Source organism: Homalodisca vitripennis, chromosome 2 (genome assembly GCF_021130785.1).
Source record: "Homalodisca vitripennis isolate AUS2020 chromosome 2, UT_GWSS_2.1, whole genome shotgun sequence".
NCBI lineage: Eukaryota > Metazoa > Arthropoda > Insecta > Hemiptera > Cicadellidae > Homalodisca > Homalodisca vitripennis.
The window spans coordinates 77,521,784-77,542,166 of record NC_060208.1 but is presented as its reverse complement, the minus strand read 5'-3'; the positions used below and the strand labels follow the sequence as shown (position 1 = coordinate 77,542,166).

General features: G+C 35.1%; 1 protein-coding gene across 1 annotated transcript in view; it reads right to left on the bottom strand.

Annotated features, from left to right (window-relative positions):
- Positions 1-16,774, bottom strand: part of LOC124354207 — a 41,615-nt gene extending 24,841 nt beyond the window's left edge. The window contains exons 1-3 of the mRNA XM_046804493.1: positions 16,324-16,774; positions 4,477-4,608; positions 3,163-3,271 (exon numbers count right to left, since the gene is read on the bottom strand). Of these exons, the coding sequence (XP_046660449.1) occupies positions 3,163-3,271; positions 4,477-4,608; positions 16,324-16,425 (343 nt within the window). The 5' untranslated portion in view covers positions 16,426-16,774. The remainder of the gene's footprint in view (positions 1-3,162; positions 3,272-4,476; positions 4,609-16,323) is intronic.
- Positions 16,775-20,383: the final 3,609 nt, after the last annotated feature.

The following is a 20,383-nucleotide window of genomic DNA, read 5'->3' as shown; positions in this document are numbered from 1 at the left end:
CTAACATGACCAGAATTCTAATCCTTCAAAAAAAAGGCAATAAGAATACTTGCAAACCTTCATTTCCGGGAAAGCTGCAGAGAGGTCTTTGCAACATTAAAGATCTTGACCGTGACTGCTCTCTACATACAAGAAGTTATTTTATATGTTGACAGAGAAAATATATCAAGGCTTGAAGACCTGCACTACTACAACACCCTCAACTCAACAGTATCCACTGCCCATTCACCACTTAGCACAGTATGAAAAAAACCATCCTACATAGGAAGATAGCTGAGCAACTGTCTACCGATAGAAATAAGAACGAAGAAGGGGAAACAGTTAAAGACTGATCTCCATAAACTGCTTTCACACCAGGCCATCTACACATTTGAAGAATTGTACCAAATGACCAATCATAGACATTAATATTCTACTCTAAATGTTTTATGTCACCAATTAGGTTTATTAATTTTTGACACTATCTCTGTACTTGATGTATATGAATAAAGAACATTTTGACGTTGACTTTGATTATCCTACACAAATCATTTTTTAAGGAGTGGCTGATATTCATTTCAGTCTTATTCTGTTCTTTCCCACTGGCCATAGACCTTTGAAAGGATCTTATATGCCCCTGCAAACGTGGACAGTTGTGGCGCAATAATTCCCCCCTTCTGATGTGCAATGAATTGGTTGCCCAAGTTATTGCCGTGGGTTTAAAGAGCTTGTTTTAAACTATTGTCTTCAGCAAGTTCCTGGATAATTGTCTACAAAGCTCCCATGATTATTTCTTTAACTCATCCTGTCTGTAACCAAGGAAATCCTACAGTACTTATTAATTATTAAGTTGCATGGTTTTTCTTTACTGAGGAAAATGACAATATACTGTACTATTAATTTTGATTATTGTTGGGTGTTCTCTGAGATTAAATTTAGGTACTATGTGGAGGAATGTTTCTTTTTTTTGCAAGATTACGTTAGATGATTTGGTACAGGAAATACTGATCTTAAATGCCCTTGGCTAGAAGGGCAGGCTTCTGTGGCACCTTTGAGTAGTGTTAAAAATACAAACTACAACTACAAAATATTAAATTACTGGAACTAACAGATATAGTGACACAAAAAAAATTGCAGCAAGCGACACGACTGCAGTGGAAGCGGTAATGTAATCAGGTTACTATCAATGGCTATAAGAGTTATTGGCAGTATCTGCTTATATCTAGCGGCAACCTTGACTAATACTACTTTACCATAAAACAATACAGAAACCCAATAATAATCAACTTATTGTTGTTTCCCCTGTAAAAAACCATGCATCTATAATTAACGAGTATCCATTTTTCTTCTACTCGTGTATCATGCAGCTCTTCACTTAAACAATATACAATTCTAGTAAAAGCATTTTTAATCGCATCTTGATAATCTTCATTAAACTCATTCATAAAAAATACATTTTTATTTCTTCCATAATTTAATTTATTATTAAAAGCGCTTTCGTCGGTTAAGGCGTCATCAGTTATTGTTAACAGAAAAACATGTGTATAACATAGAAGAAACATATAATAAAATAGTTAGAATAAAGTTTAAAACTAATTGTAAAGATCAAAAAGGTAATAAATTCTAAAAGTATCATGTAGAAAAATATGGTTTGCAATTCATAATTTTTGAATGGATTTCTTCTTTTACTAATGGTAGAAAAATGTCACTGAAATTTACAGAAGGTTGGGAAATACACTCATTTTAATTCAATTTACACACTTTCAATTTTGTTTCCTTTAATCCAGGAAGATTCTTTAAAAACTACAAAAATGTATAAGGTGATTTTCTTTTATAGCATGTTCTACTAATTTAGATTTTTCAATGTTTTTTCTTTTATAATTATAAATATGTTCTTTTAGCCTCGTTTGCACAGGTCTTGATGTTTGTCCGATATAATTCTTTTTGCATCTACAGTCAATTTTATATATTACATTCTTGGTTTCCTGTTGTTTGTTTTTGGTTTTAATTTTGAAGTTAGCTTCTTATATTAGTTGGTGACTTAAAAACATTACAGATGTTAAATTTAGAATTTATTTTACAAATAATTTCTGATGTTCCGTTTACATAAGGAATAGTTACAGTAGTGAGTTAATTCCACATTTTTAATGGAAACTAGTACTGTCCCGGTTAGCAACTGTATCAACCGAATAGTAGAGAGGCGGCCATAAATGGCCTTAACTAAAATAATAAACTGATATAACAAAGTATCAAGGACCCAACAGAACATAACGAAAGAGGTTGCACACATAAGGATGGACTGCCCTTTTGCTTTTTGACCGTAAAATCAATAGAGCTCTTCCTTGGACAAAAAGAAGTATGTATCCAGTTCAAGTATAACCTTGCTACCAAGAGTTATCTCACATATAGGCAGCCCCTTGACCTTTTTGACCCTAAAATCAATAGAGCTCTTCCTTGGACAAAAAGAAGTATGTATCCAGTTTCAAGTATAACCTTGCTACCAAGAGTTATCTCACATACATGCAGCCCCTTGACCATTTTGACCCTAAAATCAATAGAGCTCTTCCTTGGACAAAAAGAAGTATGTATCCAGTTTCAAGTATAACCTTGCTACCAAGAGTTATCTCACATACATGCAGCCCCTTGACCTTTTTGACCCTAAAATCAATAGAGCTCTTCCTTGGACAAAAAGAAGTATGTATCCAGTTCAAGTATAACCTTGCTACCAAGAGTTATCTCACATATAGGCAGCCCCTTGACCTTTTTGACCCTAAAATCAATAGAGCTCTTCCTTGGACAAAAAGAAGTATGTATCCAGTTTCAAGTATAACCTTGCTACCAAGAGTTATCTCACATACAGGCAGCCCTTTGACCTTTTTGACCACAAAATCAATAGTGATCATCCTTGGACCAAGAAGTACCCATGTACCACACTTTTCAGACTCTATGACCTTCCTGTCAAGAATTATTGTACAGACCGACAGACTGACAGACAGCTAATGACACAATTTTAATATGGCCTTGTCGGGTTTTTAATGAGGATTTAATAATACAGGATTAATGGAAACAATACTAAAAAAATGTTAATTTTAAATTGCACTACCCTATCACAGACTCAAAATTCAATATAAGTCTAATGTTAGAACTAAAATAACTTAACATTTAAATATTTAAGTTGGATACCTTCTATTTCGCCAAAGGAAGGCTCGAGGGTGTATTTTCTCTTCTTTTTGGGTGGAGTATTTTCTTCCTCGTCAACTGCATAGGAACTGTCGTTTGATTCTTCACAGCCCTGAGGGATAAGATTATAAGATATTTTATACTATAAACAAGGGAAGTAAAAGAAATAAAACAAAGCTAATAATAACATAGTATAATTTCAGAGCGCTATAATGGAGTGACATTTCTAAAAAAATATGTTAAGATATATACACCTATTTACTAAGCAATAATAATGACTAAGGATTTGATATAGTTATTAACAAGTATTCCAATCTACTAGAAACAGGGATGAAAATCAAAACTGGTTGTGACCATACACAATGAGGTTTTTATTAGAATTGACAAAAGACAAAATATAGTACGAGACACATCAATGCATGCTTGACCGTTTGGGCAATTACAGCACCCCACTTCTCCCCTCACAATGCGGCGTTGCTGCATTGTTATATTAGACTCTCAGTATGATCAGACACGACGAGGTCCCTCCTCTTTCTGGTTGTTTACATCCATTTTTGAATCCAGTCGATTGTCCCATAACACTGAGTCACAGTTGTCAGCTGTTATACTTCCGTTACAGCTGAATAAATCAAGAGAAATCCTTAGGAACAGCTCAGTGAATTATTAAGAAAATTAAAAAAGGCTTTGAAAAATATGTGTGGACTGGCTGGTATGCTGAATGTTTTATATTTAGTTTCAGTTTATTCAGCAAAGTTAACACAAGACCGACACATCTGATATTTAAGTGTTACAAATATACAAATAAAAAGCATCTGTAAATGGTAACTCCACACAACATAATATGTTGCATGCACCAGAGAATGTTAGAGATTCTCGTGTGTACAACATATGCTGTATGTGCCTCGTGACATTGTTCATTCTCACAAGTCTGAACACCCATACAAACCCCCAAGACCTAGGGGGCTTTACAAACCACCAACAATTTTCTGGAGTTCTCTGATGCGCCAATATTAAATGAACTATGGGTACATATGAGTTAAAAATTTGAATATTTCTATATTGCTCACTTTAATGGTTAGGATACTATTTATTTCTGTTTTTATTCTTCATTGGAGTAATGGTATACAGGTATTAAGATTTACTGGTATGCAATGACCTTGTAATGGACAATATGTATGTCCTTGTATGTAATGGACAATAAATTGAGAGTTTACTATAGACCTGACTGTTTAATTAGTAACTGTAAGTAGTGCTATTCATTTTTTACAATTTACATAGTACTGGTATTCCTACAGCTAATAGAATTAAAGGACTCACATTTGAAATCAACACTGAGGAGCGTCGAGTGCGTACACTTGATCTGTACTGGATCTCGGGCTGCTTCACTTCTGATTTCAGAGTGTATGACTTCCTTGGTGGTTTTGGTTTTATTTCTTTAAGTTTAGGTACCTGAAAACATAGAGACGTTTCACTGAAAGTAGAACAGACACTGGAAATTATATACGAAGCATACATAGACTATAGTTTATTTTGAATATTTGCACTTCTTTAATACATAAAGGGTATCTACCAGACTAAAACAATAAAAAAGTAGGCTTTGCAGGACCTTATAAAAGATTTGCAGGACCAACACGTTGCAATAGTTTCTAATTGAATACTCACATGACCATCAGTCACAATTTAGAAGATATATTATTTACAATATTATTATTATATGAATGGAGAAATAGAACTGACTATAGTAAACGTATAACAGCCAGCTGAAGTGAGATGGCCTAGTTTTGACAAATAAAAACAATAAATTTTAAACCTTTTAACACTAGGTATTTATTTGATATATTATCTACTATTTATGTTGATTGGTCGAATGTATACAAAAGAAATTATATCTTTTTTTCCTTGTATTTCTCCTTTAAGTTTTTTTACTTAGGTTTAGTTCGATTATCCTGTTCTTTGGATCTTGTAATTCTTTAATTTGCACCTAGAAGTGTGTATTTTCCCTAAATTATCTTCTTCTTTTGGTTTTGTCTTCTGAATTATCAGAAAAGTTATACTTTTGAAAATATCAATAATTTAATTTCTCCCACCCAGACACTATAATTTTGTAGTACACTTTGTCATACAAGTGAATCCTCATGTAATTTTTTTTCTACTAAAATCTTATTGTTGACAGAAAACTCTTGCTTTGATTGTTTCAAAAATGGTTCCTTGAGGAGAGATTTCATAACTAGTTTTTTTCAAAAATTAAACAGCAACTAAATTTGAACTGTAGCTTGTCAATATCTATATCATCAACATCAGCTGTTCTAGAGACAAGGAGACGCCAAAACCTATGTCAATATTATAGGCATTTTTCAGATTTGATTTACTTTAACTCAAATTTACACATACAAGTGTGTTACAGTTTTGTTTTGAAAAGTTAATAGTTCAATATTATTTTATGTTTGTTTATAAAAGATTAATAAATAACTAAAGTAGTTTATACCACATATGTACGAGGTCTGTCCAAAAAGTATCCGACCGCCGACCAGTAGGCGGCTGCGACGTAACCGACCGGCTCGAACCGGTTATTGGAGTGGAGGGGCGAGCCTACTCCTTCCCATATTAGGCATTGAATACGATTCGGTCACTCAGTGAGTCACAGCGCTTTGTTCCGTACAGTGCTGCCGTGTGTGTGCATCGCATTTCAATATGACTGAACGTGTTGAGCAGCGCATTTGCATTAAATGTTGCCAAAAACTTGGCCATTCAGCATCAGAGACGATTACTATGATACGGAAAGTTTATGCTGACGTGTCTATGGACGATACACAAATAAAAGAGTGGTTTAGGCGGTTTAAAAATGGCCGCATATCAGTGGAGAGTGATGACCGATCTGGTAGGCCTTCAATGGCCAGAAACACTGAAAATATTGAACGTGTTCGTGCAACAATTAATGAAAACCGTCTATTGACTGTCTGAGAGCTGGAAGAAGATTTAGGTATACCAAAATTGTCAGTTTGTAACATTTTACACGAAAAATTAAAAATGAACCGTGTTTCGGCAAAATGTGTTCCTCGGCTGCTGACATTAACATTACAAAATGTGATAGTGCTCTTACAATCCGAGGAGGAAAGGCGTTCAAGGCTAAATAAGAGCTGACCAGCTCCTTTTGCACAATCAGCTCAACACTTTATCAATAGGGTAAAATGAACGTTGTCGTCATCCATTTTGTCTAATTTCAGTTTATTTTATACGTTCATAAAATGGTAGAAACCGAAGCAGTATTACTATGAATCGGTGGAGAACAAAAAGAATCGTTATATAATCAAAGATTTCCCATCATCTTGGAGAAATCTATGTAACACTTCTAATGGAATGATGAAAAAGTATTTCTGTTTATAAAGGTGTTTTAAAGGCCTGTGACTAGAATTATGTTTGTTGAACTGATTGTACCACCTTAGACAAGATGAAACTATAGGGATTTCAGGAAATATGATATAACAAATAACATCTTTTGTAGAAGTGTTTATACAAACAAAATGAATAGAATTTAAAAGAGTTTACTCCTTTTTTTAGTGATACAATTAAGGCCCACAAATTGATTTTGAAATGGGGATAATCTTGGTACCTTCTTCTTGTGTATTTCTGCTTACTTTGTATAATTTGTATCCATGCACTCAATATAAATTCAGCCAGGACAAATACAGCAAGAGAACTCTCAGTTGTGGTGAGTGTGTTAGTGGGCACACTTGCCAATCTGTGATGTGCTTTCTGTTGTGCAAGTAGGTTCTAAACTGTATTTATCTAGAAACTGGAGTAGGTACTTGCAAATAATTACTAAACTTCAATATGAGCTCCCACTCGTTGTTGGGAGGAGAACCTGTTCATTTCATTCAACTAAACCCAAGTGAGCAATCAAATTATAAGAAATGAAACGAGAGGGCACTAATCTTTATTCAATTCACATACTGCCCATAGATTACAATAAGACCAAATAGATGGGCTATGCCTATCTTGCCAACATTGGGGCAGGTGAAGCCAGGTCCGCCATGTTGTCGTGGGATAGAAACTCAAAACTACACTCCGATTAGTGTAAAAAATTCAGTTCTCCCGTTTCAATCAACTCGTGATTTACCCTACTTAGAATAAAGAAAATACTTTGAAACTTTGTATGAGTGAAGTCAATAAGCTATGGATGCCTGTGGTATCATTCAAATGTTCAAAAAAATTAGTTTTGCAATTTAAATAATTAAATAAAGTCGAGAATTATGTTTACATTTTAAAACTTGACATAAAAAAGTTAGTCGGCTGCTACTTTTGCCGTTTTTTGGTCAGGCAAGTTTAAAAACGGTGGAAAATGTTGTTGAATAGTTGAAGTTTTCAGAACATATTTTCTTTTTTAATTAGCTCTTATGGTTTGGCCAGAAAGTTATTGTTTGTGAGCCGTTAGTTTACGAGTGCCGCGACCGCTTGGAGCTCAACGCTCCGTGCCGGGCCATCTGTTCCTCGTATCGTACATTATAGCATATTATAAAAAGTGAGTAGAACACTCTTTATTTGTACTTGTTTACAGTAATTACTTCAAATAAAATCACATAAGTTATGTAATTAAGGAAGGAATTCAATCTGAGTCAATACTCTAAACTAAGAATAACTAAGAGTTTATTTGCTATTTATCTTTTGCATATATACTATAATATGAGCAAAGTTTGTATATGCGGGTAAATTATTAGATGAGGGAAACATGACTTTAAACCTTATAATCCTTCAGCTCAAAATATCCCAAAATACAATATATAAAGTTTATGTTTACATATTGTAACAAAGTGTATAAAGGTTTAATAAAATATGTTGTTAAGTCTGTAAACATTTATTATACAATTAGTAAGGCAATAAGTTAGATTTAAGATTTATAGATGAATTATAATAAAGTATGAAAAATTACGTAAATGTACAATAAAATATAGTTTCAACTTTACAACTCAGTTAATTAATTGTAACTAATCTGTAATACTCAGTTGAGAAGAGGAGGAAGTTTTAAGTCATATATTATAAATGTTAGTTTATTGACCTTCGTTTATTGACGCTTTATCAAACAGTCCGAATTCTGAGAAATTGATCCTGAAGGAACAATCTTCTGGTTGAAAGTTTAATTTTTCCTTTTTATTGAAGCATCCAAAAGCAACACATGACATAGGCATTGTGTGTTTGTGAAGATAACATCATCCACAACATAAACAAGTTAAACAAGAGTAAACAACAAGATGTTTAGCAACACGCCGGAAGCACACGCGTCAGTAAGCAGAGTGTATAGCAGGTCACTACAGTAAGCTCGACAAAGGCGAAGTGAAGAGCGGGGGTGCAAGGCGACGCTCCTCAGTAGGGTGACTCACACCCGCGCGCCGCCATATTGTTGAGTATTAGCCGCTCCGCAGTGGCTTCACCTGCGAGCACCCGATGTCCTATCTATTGGTCTTATTGTAATCTATGATACTGCCTCAACCAATCTCACACGAAACAACACAGCTGATATTAAAACAGTGTTGCCAACTCACGGATTAAAAATATACCACGAAAATAAATTATATAATTCAGGTAATATTCTAAGGATACTATAAACAACACAGAAAAGCAACTTTCTATCCACTATATTATCTTATCATGCTTTGAAGTAGTCTATATATGCTTGTAAGTGTAAATTGAGTAAATGTTTAAGTTATTCCACTAAAAATACTCGCAATGGACAATATAGCCCCAATATATGTACATTTCTAACACTCAAAAAGGGTAAACATAATGACATGAATTGGATTGCCTGTCTTAGATAACAGAAAAAAAAACTGCTCGAGATACTGCATTTTTGACAAGAAACTGATCAAATATGGTATCAGCAGTCAGTTTTGTATACAATGTAATTTTTAATTGTCATAGCTGAAACTCAGTGAGAAAACTGGGTGAAAAATTAGTATTATTTATTTATTTACATACGGTATACACCATTTCATATTTGTTATAGGTATTGTGAAAATACAAGAGGCTTGATATAAACAACTTACATAAATAGTTTACATGCATACATGCTAAAGCAAACAGAAGCAAAAAAATAAGCAAAACAAGTGCCAAATAAAATCAACATCGTGAATAAAAAGAAAAATTACAACAGCAATATAGTTCATAAACAAGTGCAACATGAAGGTGGAACCGTAAAAAAGACTTAATTAAAGTACCGGTAGCGTATAAAATATAGAGTTACTTATATACTACTGAGACATACATATGCATATGAACAAATACAATACGAAAGAAAAAATAAAGATTAGCGTAGCCTATGTTCATTGATATATATAAAAAAATCACAAGAAACCATTTCCATTTAGCAAAATATAAAACATGCTACAATACATGCAAATTTTGATGCTATTATAATAATATATGAACAAAAGTGTTAAGAAAATAGCAAGCAATATATAACATTCACAAGAAACCATCTCTATTTAGTGAAATATAAAATATGCGACAATACATGCAGGGTTTGATGCCATTAAATATAAACAAAAGTGTTAACAAAAAAAACAAAAACAAAAAACAGCAAGCAAAATATAACGTTCAGTGTCAGAGTTTCACGTGTGGCCAGAGAGATATTTAGTGACCTCCCTCTTGAATGATGTGTCGGACATGCTGAACAAATCAATATGCGCAGGAAGACCATTTCCCAACCTGTGAATTCTCGGTATTGTACTGTTGTACGCATAGTTCGTAGCGAGGAATTCCCTCTCGAAAAGCTGCACAGATCTTGAAGATGGTCGAGGACAACGAAGACTGATCCTCTCTAAAAGTCTCGGGGAATCACAAGACGACGACAAAATCTTCTTCAAGAACATCAGGTCAGCAATTTGGCGTCTGGTGCTCAAGGGTAGGAGCCCAAAATGGCGTTGCAGATCTTCAACAGGAACCCCGTCGTAGGCAAATCCAAGTCTCAACCCAATCAGCCTGATGAATCTTATCTGAATCCTTTCAACGAGTTCAACCTGACCCAACAGGTAGGGAGACCATACAGGCGAACAGTATTCCAATATTGGTCGAACCAACTGGACGTACAGGGCCCGAAGTGTCCATGGTGAAAACCCATCTCGAGAAGTCCTAAATATAAGACCGAGGGCAATAGTGGCTTTCCTAGTAATTGCAGACAGATGCTGTTCAGGGCTCAGTGACGAGGACAAGATAACTCCCAAATCCTTAACTGTACTTGAGCGATTCAGTATGGTTCCTTCCATCTCGTAGTTGAAGACTATGACCCTAGCTGAGCGATGGAATGAGACCACAGAGCACTTTGCGAAATTTATATCCATGCCATCCCGCACACACCAGGAGACGACACTTTCCAAGTCAGATTGCAGAGAGGCGCAGTCTTGAAGTGTGGATATCTCCCTATATACCTTGGCGTCATCCGCGAACATTAACAGGCTAGACGATGTGACGACATTCTGAAGGTCATTAATGAAGATAGAAAAAAGGGCAGGTCCCAGCAGAGAACCCTGAGGCACCCCAGACACCGCCTCAAATTCAAAAGATGTCTCACCGGCATGACGCACGACGAGGAGACGATTCGCCAGGTAACTCTCGAACCACATCAAGAGAGATCCAGTCACTCCCCAAGTCCTAAGTTTTGCTAGGAGATGAATGTGGCTTATCCTGTCGAAAGCCTTTGACAAATCAAGATAAACGCAATCGACCTGGTGGCCCAATCTGAAGGAGGATGTAATGTCATTCTGCAAAGTCACGAGATTGGTTGTTGCCGACCTTCCCTTCATAAAACCGTGTTGAGCTGGAGAGATGATGTTCTTGGCTTCAAATGAAAGTCTACGTAAGACCAAGGACTCAAAAACTTTGGCTAGGGCAGGCTGAATTGCAACAGGTCTGTAGTTCTTGGCATTTACTGGATCACCACTTTTCAGGATAGGTGCAATAAAGCTCGACTTCAGGTTCTTAGGGAAAATGCCCAGAGTTAGAAGAGCATTGAAATATTGGGTGACATGTGGAGCCAAGATACCACTACAAAACTTCAATACTACTGGGGGAATCCCATCTGGCCCCGCACCCTTCCTTTCATCCAGCCCAGCTAATGTCTCCTCCACTTCTTCACATGAGATGTGAAAACCTGACAGATGGAATGAGGTTTCCAGCTCCAAAGGAACTGGAAGTGTTTGTGGGAGCCTGTATACAGAAGAGAAATAAGAAGCAAACAAGTCACATATGCCTTTAGGGGTGTCCGCTGTCACGTTGTCAAGGTACAAGTTGGAAAGTGCTGAAGACTTGCGTTTCATATTCCTGATGTGTCCCCAGAAGACCTTCACATTGCTTGGTATGGAGTTTTCAATACGAAGTATATAGTCCCTGTAACAGGAGGCGGATAGAGTCCTACACCTTGCACGAACACTACGAAATTCCAAGTAGTCAGAGTATTTTAATGACTTTTTGAACTTGACGTGCAGCTTCTTTTTCAAAATGACTAGTGCCTTCAGCTCTAATGAAAACCAACAAGGGAAGTTGCGTTTTCCAAGTACTTTCGTGGGGGTCAAGTCCCTGATCACCCCACTGAGAGAACCACAAAAATCAATGAATGCTGTCTCCACACTATCCCTCATCACGTTGCTCAGTTCCGGATACGGCCAACCCTGAATCACTCTAAATATCTCAAACAGATCACTCCTCCTAAAGTCGTAGATATGGGTCCTGTTATTATCAGTGACTGGTCTGAAACATGGAACGGTAATATCGAGAGCTGGATGATGTGATTCCACCTGAACAAGGCGATCAAGAGACCTTCGGACACTGATGTCTATCCTGGAAGAGAAAACTAGATCCAGTAATATTCCACGCTCGTTGTTAACACCGTTGACCTGTGTAAGATTGAAGATATGGGCAAGATCTTTGATTGGCTGGCTCGCAGGATCATGAATTTGAGAGCCGAGAGGATCCCAATCCGCGTTAGGGAGGTTAAAATCGCCCAACAACAGGATAGGTTCAAAATTTTCAGAGGTGAAGAGCAGCTCTTCGACAATTGAGGCAAAATCAAAGTATTGGCTTGAGGGCATGTTAGGTGGAAGGTAGACTCCGCCGACCAGCATCCGATGACTAGATGATAATTTGACAGTAGCAAAAACACATTCTACAGATCTATTCTTTGGTATGATTTCTTGGGATAGTATGTTATCCTTTATTGCAAGCAAAACACCTCCCCCGCTAACCTTAGATGAGGTCAGTTCTGAACGATCACAACGAAATATATTATAATTCTGCAAACCAAGCTCAGCACTACAAATGTCGGCAGATAAATTAGTTTCAACCAGTATTAATATATCATAATTATGGCAGACAGATATTGATTGTTTCAATGAGGTAAACTTTGTCCTTAAGCCGTTGACATTTTGGAAATAGAGTTCTAAAGCTGACTGGTTTACCCCAGCATTTTCTAGTTTTTTGGCTCGAAGGTAGTTATACAGGGTGATCCTTTCAAGTAACGTATAGTGATGTTACTTTCCCCATTCATCCTGCGTCTCCCCAGTTCATCCCTCAGCTTCTTAAGATATTGCCGTTCCTTCATGGTGCGATATCTCGATATAGAAATGTCAGAGAGGGCGGGATCAACGTCAGAAATTGCCTCCCTAGAGAAGCCGCTAACGAACTGCATCGCGTCTTCTACCGAACAAAAAACAACTTTCAGTGGTCTATCTTTATCTTTTAATGGCTTGCCCAACCTGAAAATTTTTAGGCCGTTGACATGAATGCCGATATTCAAGGCATCAATTACCTTTGAAATCAGCAAAGTACCATGCTCCTTTTTAGTTTTGGTGTCCCTGCTCAAGCTCTCCTTGAGGTTAAAGATAATAATATTCCGTTTCCGAAATAGACGCTCGTTGATTTCTTGGATGACAATCTCCTCAGATTCACCCCCACTGTAATTTTCTCGTGTCTGCTTGATTTTGGCTATTTCGTCGTGGATTACTTTAATATCCGTCTCATTTGAGGTCATTCTCGGTTCCAATAAATCCACAGTAGCCTTAATAGCTTGGATATCGGTCTTGATTTCCGACATTCCTGCAATTATACCATCAATTTTGTCAAGCTTATCGAGTTTCTGCACTATTATAAAATTAGCTGGTGCTATCATAAGCAAGATTTTTGTGTAGAGGCAGAGTGACATTTTTCTGTTACTGCCCATTGAAAAAGACCATGTGATGGAGTTGGGGGTTCAATGAAGAGACCTGATGAAAAAACAAGCCTACCATGTTCCAAATGAAGACCAAATTTTAACTCATTTCCCACTCCAAGAATGGGTAGTTCAAAATTTTTCTGGAATTAATTTTACCTTCTCCATTTAAGATGAGTATTTAAGAGAAATTTATGAGTAACATTTTCAGCCAATTAACTATTAAGGGAACACAAAAGTATCATGCTTTTATTCCTATAAACTCAAGTACATCAAAGATGTATGTAAAAATATTCTCTGGTGATACAACAGAAAAAACAATGAACATCCAAAAATGCTGGTAAATCCTTCCTGTAGGAGTAACGGGATCAACTTTATAAAGTACCTCTGTTAATTGCATCCTTAATAAGTCTGGATGAAGGACCAGCAGTGTGCAGAAATGTTACTTTCACTCCATCTTTCATTCTTCTATAACACTTAGGCTAGCCACCACTTTTAATCATATGCAGGGGTTATATATCCATTTCTGCCATTTTTAGTTTTTCAGGGCATTTTTGGATGTTTACTGTTTTCTCTGTTGTATCTCCAGAGAATATTTTTACATACATCTTTGATATACTTGAATTTACAGTGATAAAAGCATGATACTTCTGTTCTCTTAATAGTTACTGATTGGCTGAAAAGGTATTTTACATATAAAAAATGAGCATTAAAACTGAGTAAAATGACCTCTTCCTTCTCTCTAACTCGATTAGGAGAAAACCTAAGGTGATTTCGGTAATTCTAAGCAATATATGGGTCAACCTTGATTTTTCTCATATTACAATATAATGTTCCAATACTCAATTAGAAAAGGAAATGACTAGAATTTCTTGCCGGAAAGCAGTTATAGGGAGCAGGCAACCGCCAGACGGTCATAACATCCAAACGGCTGCACATCACGATAGCAACTGATTAGGACCGGCCGCCAGTGACTGATAACGCCGCGCGGACTGAAATTAATTCAGTATATACCCAGATCACGCACGATGCCTGCCCGCTGCGCAGCGCTTCGTGCTGCTTGCTCTTTTAGAAAAAAAATTAACTCGAGTAGTTCCAAATTTGAAGCCCAGATCACGTCAGTGCCCCTGATCACTAATAGGTAATTCTAAGCAATATATGACCGTCTGGCGGTTGCCTGCTCCCTATAACTGCTTTCCGGCAAGAAATTCTAGTCATTTCCTTTTCTAATTGACTATTGGAACATTATATTGTAATATGAGAAACATCGAGGTTGACCCATATATTGCTTAGAATTACCGTGATTTCAAAATATGTTGCTTCCGGTTTTTTGATGAATGTTGAGCAACTTTACATAGCCGTAACTTTGAAACCGGTTGAAATATTTGAGGGGAAATTGCCAATTCCCTAATCTATATGAGGACTACCTTCATACCAATTTCCATCAAATTCTAAGGTGGTCATGTTTATCATCCTTTGTTGATTATTTGATACGGTGTGACCCTCGAGAAAGTAAAAATTATAAATGCCCCTAGTCATCAATGTGGGCTTTGGTAGTGACTCCTGTGACAAAAAGTAAAACATCATGCCCTAAAAAAATACCTTAACTAAATTCAAGCTCTAGCCATGTTAGCACTCCAGTCTCAATAGGTTATACCTTATTAAATGTATATGGATAAAGTTACATTTTTATCGATTTATTTTCCTGCACACCAGTGATAACACATGCTCTCTGAACATTCATAGGTAACACTAACATCATTTTCTAGCACTTCATTTTCATGTATACTTAATATTCATACTTTTGCAGAAATTGAATTTGACCCAGTATTTGCTCAGAATCACTTTAACACTAGAAATTACAATACCTTTCCAATCTATCAAATTTGAAAGCTAGGTAAATTAGTTTGGATCAGATACGTATAAGCAACATCATCACTAGAGCAGCCTGCATAAAATAGTAGATGGTGTCTGGTGCACCTAGATCCCCCTCTATACTCCGTTTTATACAGTTGCCAATTTGACAAGTATGGAAAATTACTGATCCGTCTCAACATCTGTTGCAGTAAACAAACATAAGTTGTTAACGTTAACAGATAGCCTATACATACATTTGATTTTAGTTGTCAGTTTTGCAGATGGATTGTATATCAGACAGTAGGCTATATGACCATAGCCACACCATAACACAAGCAACTGGTGGTCGGCAGTGATAAGGCAACACTCCATCGAATATCAGACTATTTTGGTGCGGACTGCTCTAATACTGTATACAAACAACACAACTATCATGTTAACCTAATTCAAAAGTAATTGCAGTTTGAGATTTTTTACTTTATAGGCTACTTTATCTTAGTAGGCTACTGGATTATTGAAAATTGTGGGCAATTCCATACAATAAGCGGACCCAGTTTTTATATTGCTTATTGCAATCATCTATACTTTATATCGAATAACAGAACTACCAATCAATATCAACGTATTTAAATTATGAAATTAAAGTCACATGTTTCACATTAATAGAAATATTTTAAACTATTACATAGTGTAATAAATAATTAAAGGAACCAGAACCATTAATCAAATGATAAAATTAAGACAGGTGACAGAAAAATGTCAATTAAGTTAAATAACAAAGAAAATGTAACAATAAAACAAACATCTTGAAACTGAGACAGACACAGTAAATAATCCTTACGTGTTATTTTGTTTACTTTTCTTAAGTTAATTAATATTTTTTTATTTAAGAGAAAATACTTATAGAGCAAATTGTGTTTAGAAAGTGAAAATGCGTTCACAGTTGTTACAGATGATTTAGTAATTATTCAAATTAATTACTATTGGATGATTATATCGCTGTGTATAGGAATTAAATATTATTTGATAATTTCAATATAAAAACCGATTATGCTTATACTCTACCCAAAATTGTGTTACTAATCTTAAATGTTTAATTTTATGAATACACTTACATCTGCACTCAATGAAAATCCCAAATTCCTTAAAACTCTCCTGTTTTCTTCAATATTTTTCTGCACCATTCTTTCATATGAAGTCATCGTATTTGTATTCATGTTTGTATTTATGTACAGCTAATTATAATACAAATAACTTAATTTCAAATTGGAACAATAACTCAAACGCAGCAAATGTGGTAAACATTAACTCACTAATACCTATAGGCTACAAACATTTAAATTTGCAATTTGTTTTGTATTACACCGAAGCTAAATTACGAAAAACCAAGCGGGATAATAATTTAGTGTTAAGAAGTAAATTTACTAAAAAAAGACAAACACACTCCTTCCTTTTACATAATCACATCGTAACGAATTTATGTCTTCAATATTGAATCACTCGGAACTCAAAAGCTGATCACAGCAACGAACAACCAACTGAACAAATACTTGAAATACTTAGTACAGAAAAGCCGGCGAGCAACTTGGTACCGGCTCAACTACCACTCTTGCCAAACTATTGTAACTAAAGTAATGTAAAATTTACCCGCACACTTAATGTAAATTACCCTAAATATTAAATGTTTTTTATCCTACTACTTTAAATCTCTTTAATATAGACGGTTTTCATAACGTTTTGAGCAAAAAAGAATGCAAATTTTGTTAAATTATTTGCCATGATTTTGTTTTCTCATAAATTAATAGGTACCAGAAAATTAACTACTGTTTACTGTATTTTCGTTAGCTTACAATAACATAGTATTGTCGTTAAACATTGAATTTATTGTCTGCCACTCTGATAAAAAATAGCGTATTCTAAAAACAATATTGTAATTAAGACACGCGTTTTTTTCGATGGAAATAATTATACTTTATTTGTTTTCCGTCCCCAAAATGTGAGAAGAATGAAAGTCAAAATATTGGAAAGCTTTTTTAATGCTTGTCTTTAAAATATTATAATACTCATTTTCGTAATAATTAGATTACATTTTGATACAAAAATCCTTCTTCAAACCACTAGCGAAGAAACTAGAAACATTCCATGTGTTAGTTCCTATCAGATAGTATGTCAAATTTCTAGGAGTCCTAATGACTAATGACGAATGCTTCCAGCCATTAGTTGAAGATCTTTCTGCAAAGTTTCAGCTATGTTAACATCTAAGTGTATAAACTACTGGCCGGCCAAGAGGGTGGTCTGGGGAAGAAAATCCCCGGGACCATAGCCCAGGAGGCAACGGCAGCTTTAGAGAGTACTCGCTACTATAATAGAACGAATATGATACACAGTGTAGAATTATTAAAATTCAATATTTTTATGAAGGGCTACATAAGGGGTTTAATATTCGTTTAAGATGACACAACTTAAATATAATAACTTTTTATTATTATAACTGATACCAGGGTGTTCTCTTTAGCGGTAATCTCTGCTAAACAACCCCTAACGTACTCGTAATTAAAGCTCCCTGAAAGGAACTCAACTTTCTGGTAGTAGGTGTTTCGATTATTCTTAGAGCCTTCTATTGAAGCTTCTCTATTGAGTTTATAGTTAGCACGGTACCACAGTGTTATACTACGTCCAAAATGAGGACATTAAAGACCACAATATGCAATTTTTAAGACTTTTGGGTAGAATATCTAGTATAAAGTTAAGAAGAACATAAAGGTTTGATGTAACCTTGGAACAGACACTTTTAATGTGTTCATTGATATAGAATCATTTACTTTTACACTCATATATGTTAATGTTTCGAATCAAAAATTTAAAACATAAAAATACAGCAATAACTCCAGTTATTGATTATATTTTGTTCCACCACAGAGATTTGCGTCTTCCGCGTACTAAATCAACTTTCCACGATGGATCGACGAGTTCCGGTCGTAAAGGAGAAACAACTGATCCAAGCATTGATCTCTGAAGAACTCTAAGAGTCGATATATATATATATATATATATATATATATATATATATATATATATATATATATATATATATATATACACCAGGCAAATTCTGCTTGGATTACGTTATGAGGATTTATATCCGACGAGTACGCGCAGTTATGCCAATTAGCGCGTCCATTTAGTTTAAACATGCCTCATCACACCACAAAATTGATTGCAAAAGAAATTTGGATCAGCCTCTGAGGGGGAAATTATTGACTTTCAGAATTCCAATCGCCTATCGGAATCATCCTCGTGAAGCACTTGGAGTAAAGATGGACGGTATGGCTTAAATTGGAACTGCTTTAACATTCTTTCCAATATTCTTCTTGACATTATTAGTTCAGAAGATGCCTTACGAGTCGATTTATCGGAACTGGCTGCAAAAGCTTGAGCAACTGTATGCAGGGTTTCTTCATTGCAAATTGATCGTGGACGACTACACTTATGGTCATTAAAAACGCTTTCTGTGTTTTCAAATATCGCATATACTGTCGAGTGGGTATCGCGACACCTAGATATTTACCACAAAATTCTTCAATTATTATAGCAGTATTTATATTATGCTTCCACCACAAATGAAGGATGTAAACTCTTTGTTGGGTTGTAAACCTTTTTGAAACACACACAAACAAATAACAGATGCAAAGAGTGTCACTTTACACTATCCACTGGGACAGACAACAATGAACTTACTCCGTGTTGTTGCCAACTTAACATCGTTACCAACGTATCGAAAGAAATTATCCCAATTTATGGGGAACCGGACATATGCGCCACTCTGTACAAATCACTTTAAAGCTTGTTTAAAACATCTATTGTCGTGAAACGTATTTTATTTTGTGAAGTGTTCATGGAGGATCACTGGAAAATTTATTGTTTACTGAAAACTCCTATGTTTGGTAAGGTATGAATGATACTAGTTTGTTTGAATGAAAGTGTTAGTGTGTGAATGGTTGGAATATTATTTATGCATTTGTTATGGTTTTATCAAAATTACGTCATTAACACATTTGATCATTTCTCTAAAATACATACAATCATAGTGTACAATTTAATACAGATACATAACTTTTTATCTGTTTTCATTTTGTCAAATTTTATTTACCTATTTTAAATAATATTAGTATTTTTATTATAGTTGAGATAAAATATACTTAACTATCGTTACTCAGTGTTATACCTACTTTGTATTACTATTTTATTATATGAATTATTATTTTTTTATTTTACCCATTTAAATTAAAAAAATTAATTATCAATAGGCTAGTATTTTTTATGTCAACATCACACGATGCATGCTATACAATTGTAAAAATTAGTTTTCCCAGGTAACTGGCACACCAGTTTCTGTTAAATCGATTTTTGTTGTTGTTGCGATATCAATGCAGGTAACATCGCGAATTTTAACTCAAACATTGTTTTCAACTTACATAGTTATATATTTTTAACTGTGACAATTTTTAGGTAATTAGCATGTATAGGATAGCCAAATGCTCACTTTAGTTTCTTTACAAAGGAATGAGTTGAAAGACTCTGCTTGGGTCCATTCTAATAGTCACACTTTTGTTTTAATTTTTAATGCTCGTTTCAGATTATGTCTTAATGTTCTTTAACGCCTGAGGAAGAGTGTACTTTTCAATTTAAAAAGTGCAATGTTCTATTTTTTCTGAGCCCGATGAAGGCTTGTTACTTGAAGAGCTGGAAAATTTGTACATCTATCTTTCTATCTGTCTGCAAGTTATCTCGATAACGAATTGAATTGTATAGACTACATAAAGCTTTATTCCTAATTCTAAAAAGGTTACATACATCCCGTTGGATGATGGTGCATGTAACTCCACTGAATTTGGCAGAGCGTTAGCGAACATTTTTACTTTTATCCTATGAGTAATCATGATGTTAATGAATAAAATTGCAATAAAATCATATGACATTCTACCACACATCAGGAACACGTGTATGCTAACCATCCGTAACATATCACGAAAAGGATTTCATGTGTAGACGGCCTAGTATCATATAACGAAACATGCATCGGAAATCCTATTATCCTTTCAAATAATCCATTGTCATTAACAAACTGATAAAGAAGCGTGGCACTTATAAAGCACATTGCAGGAATAATATTGC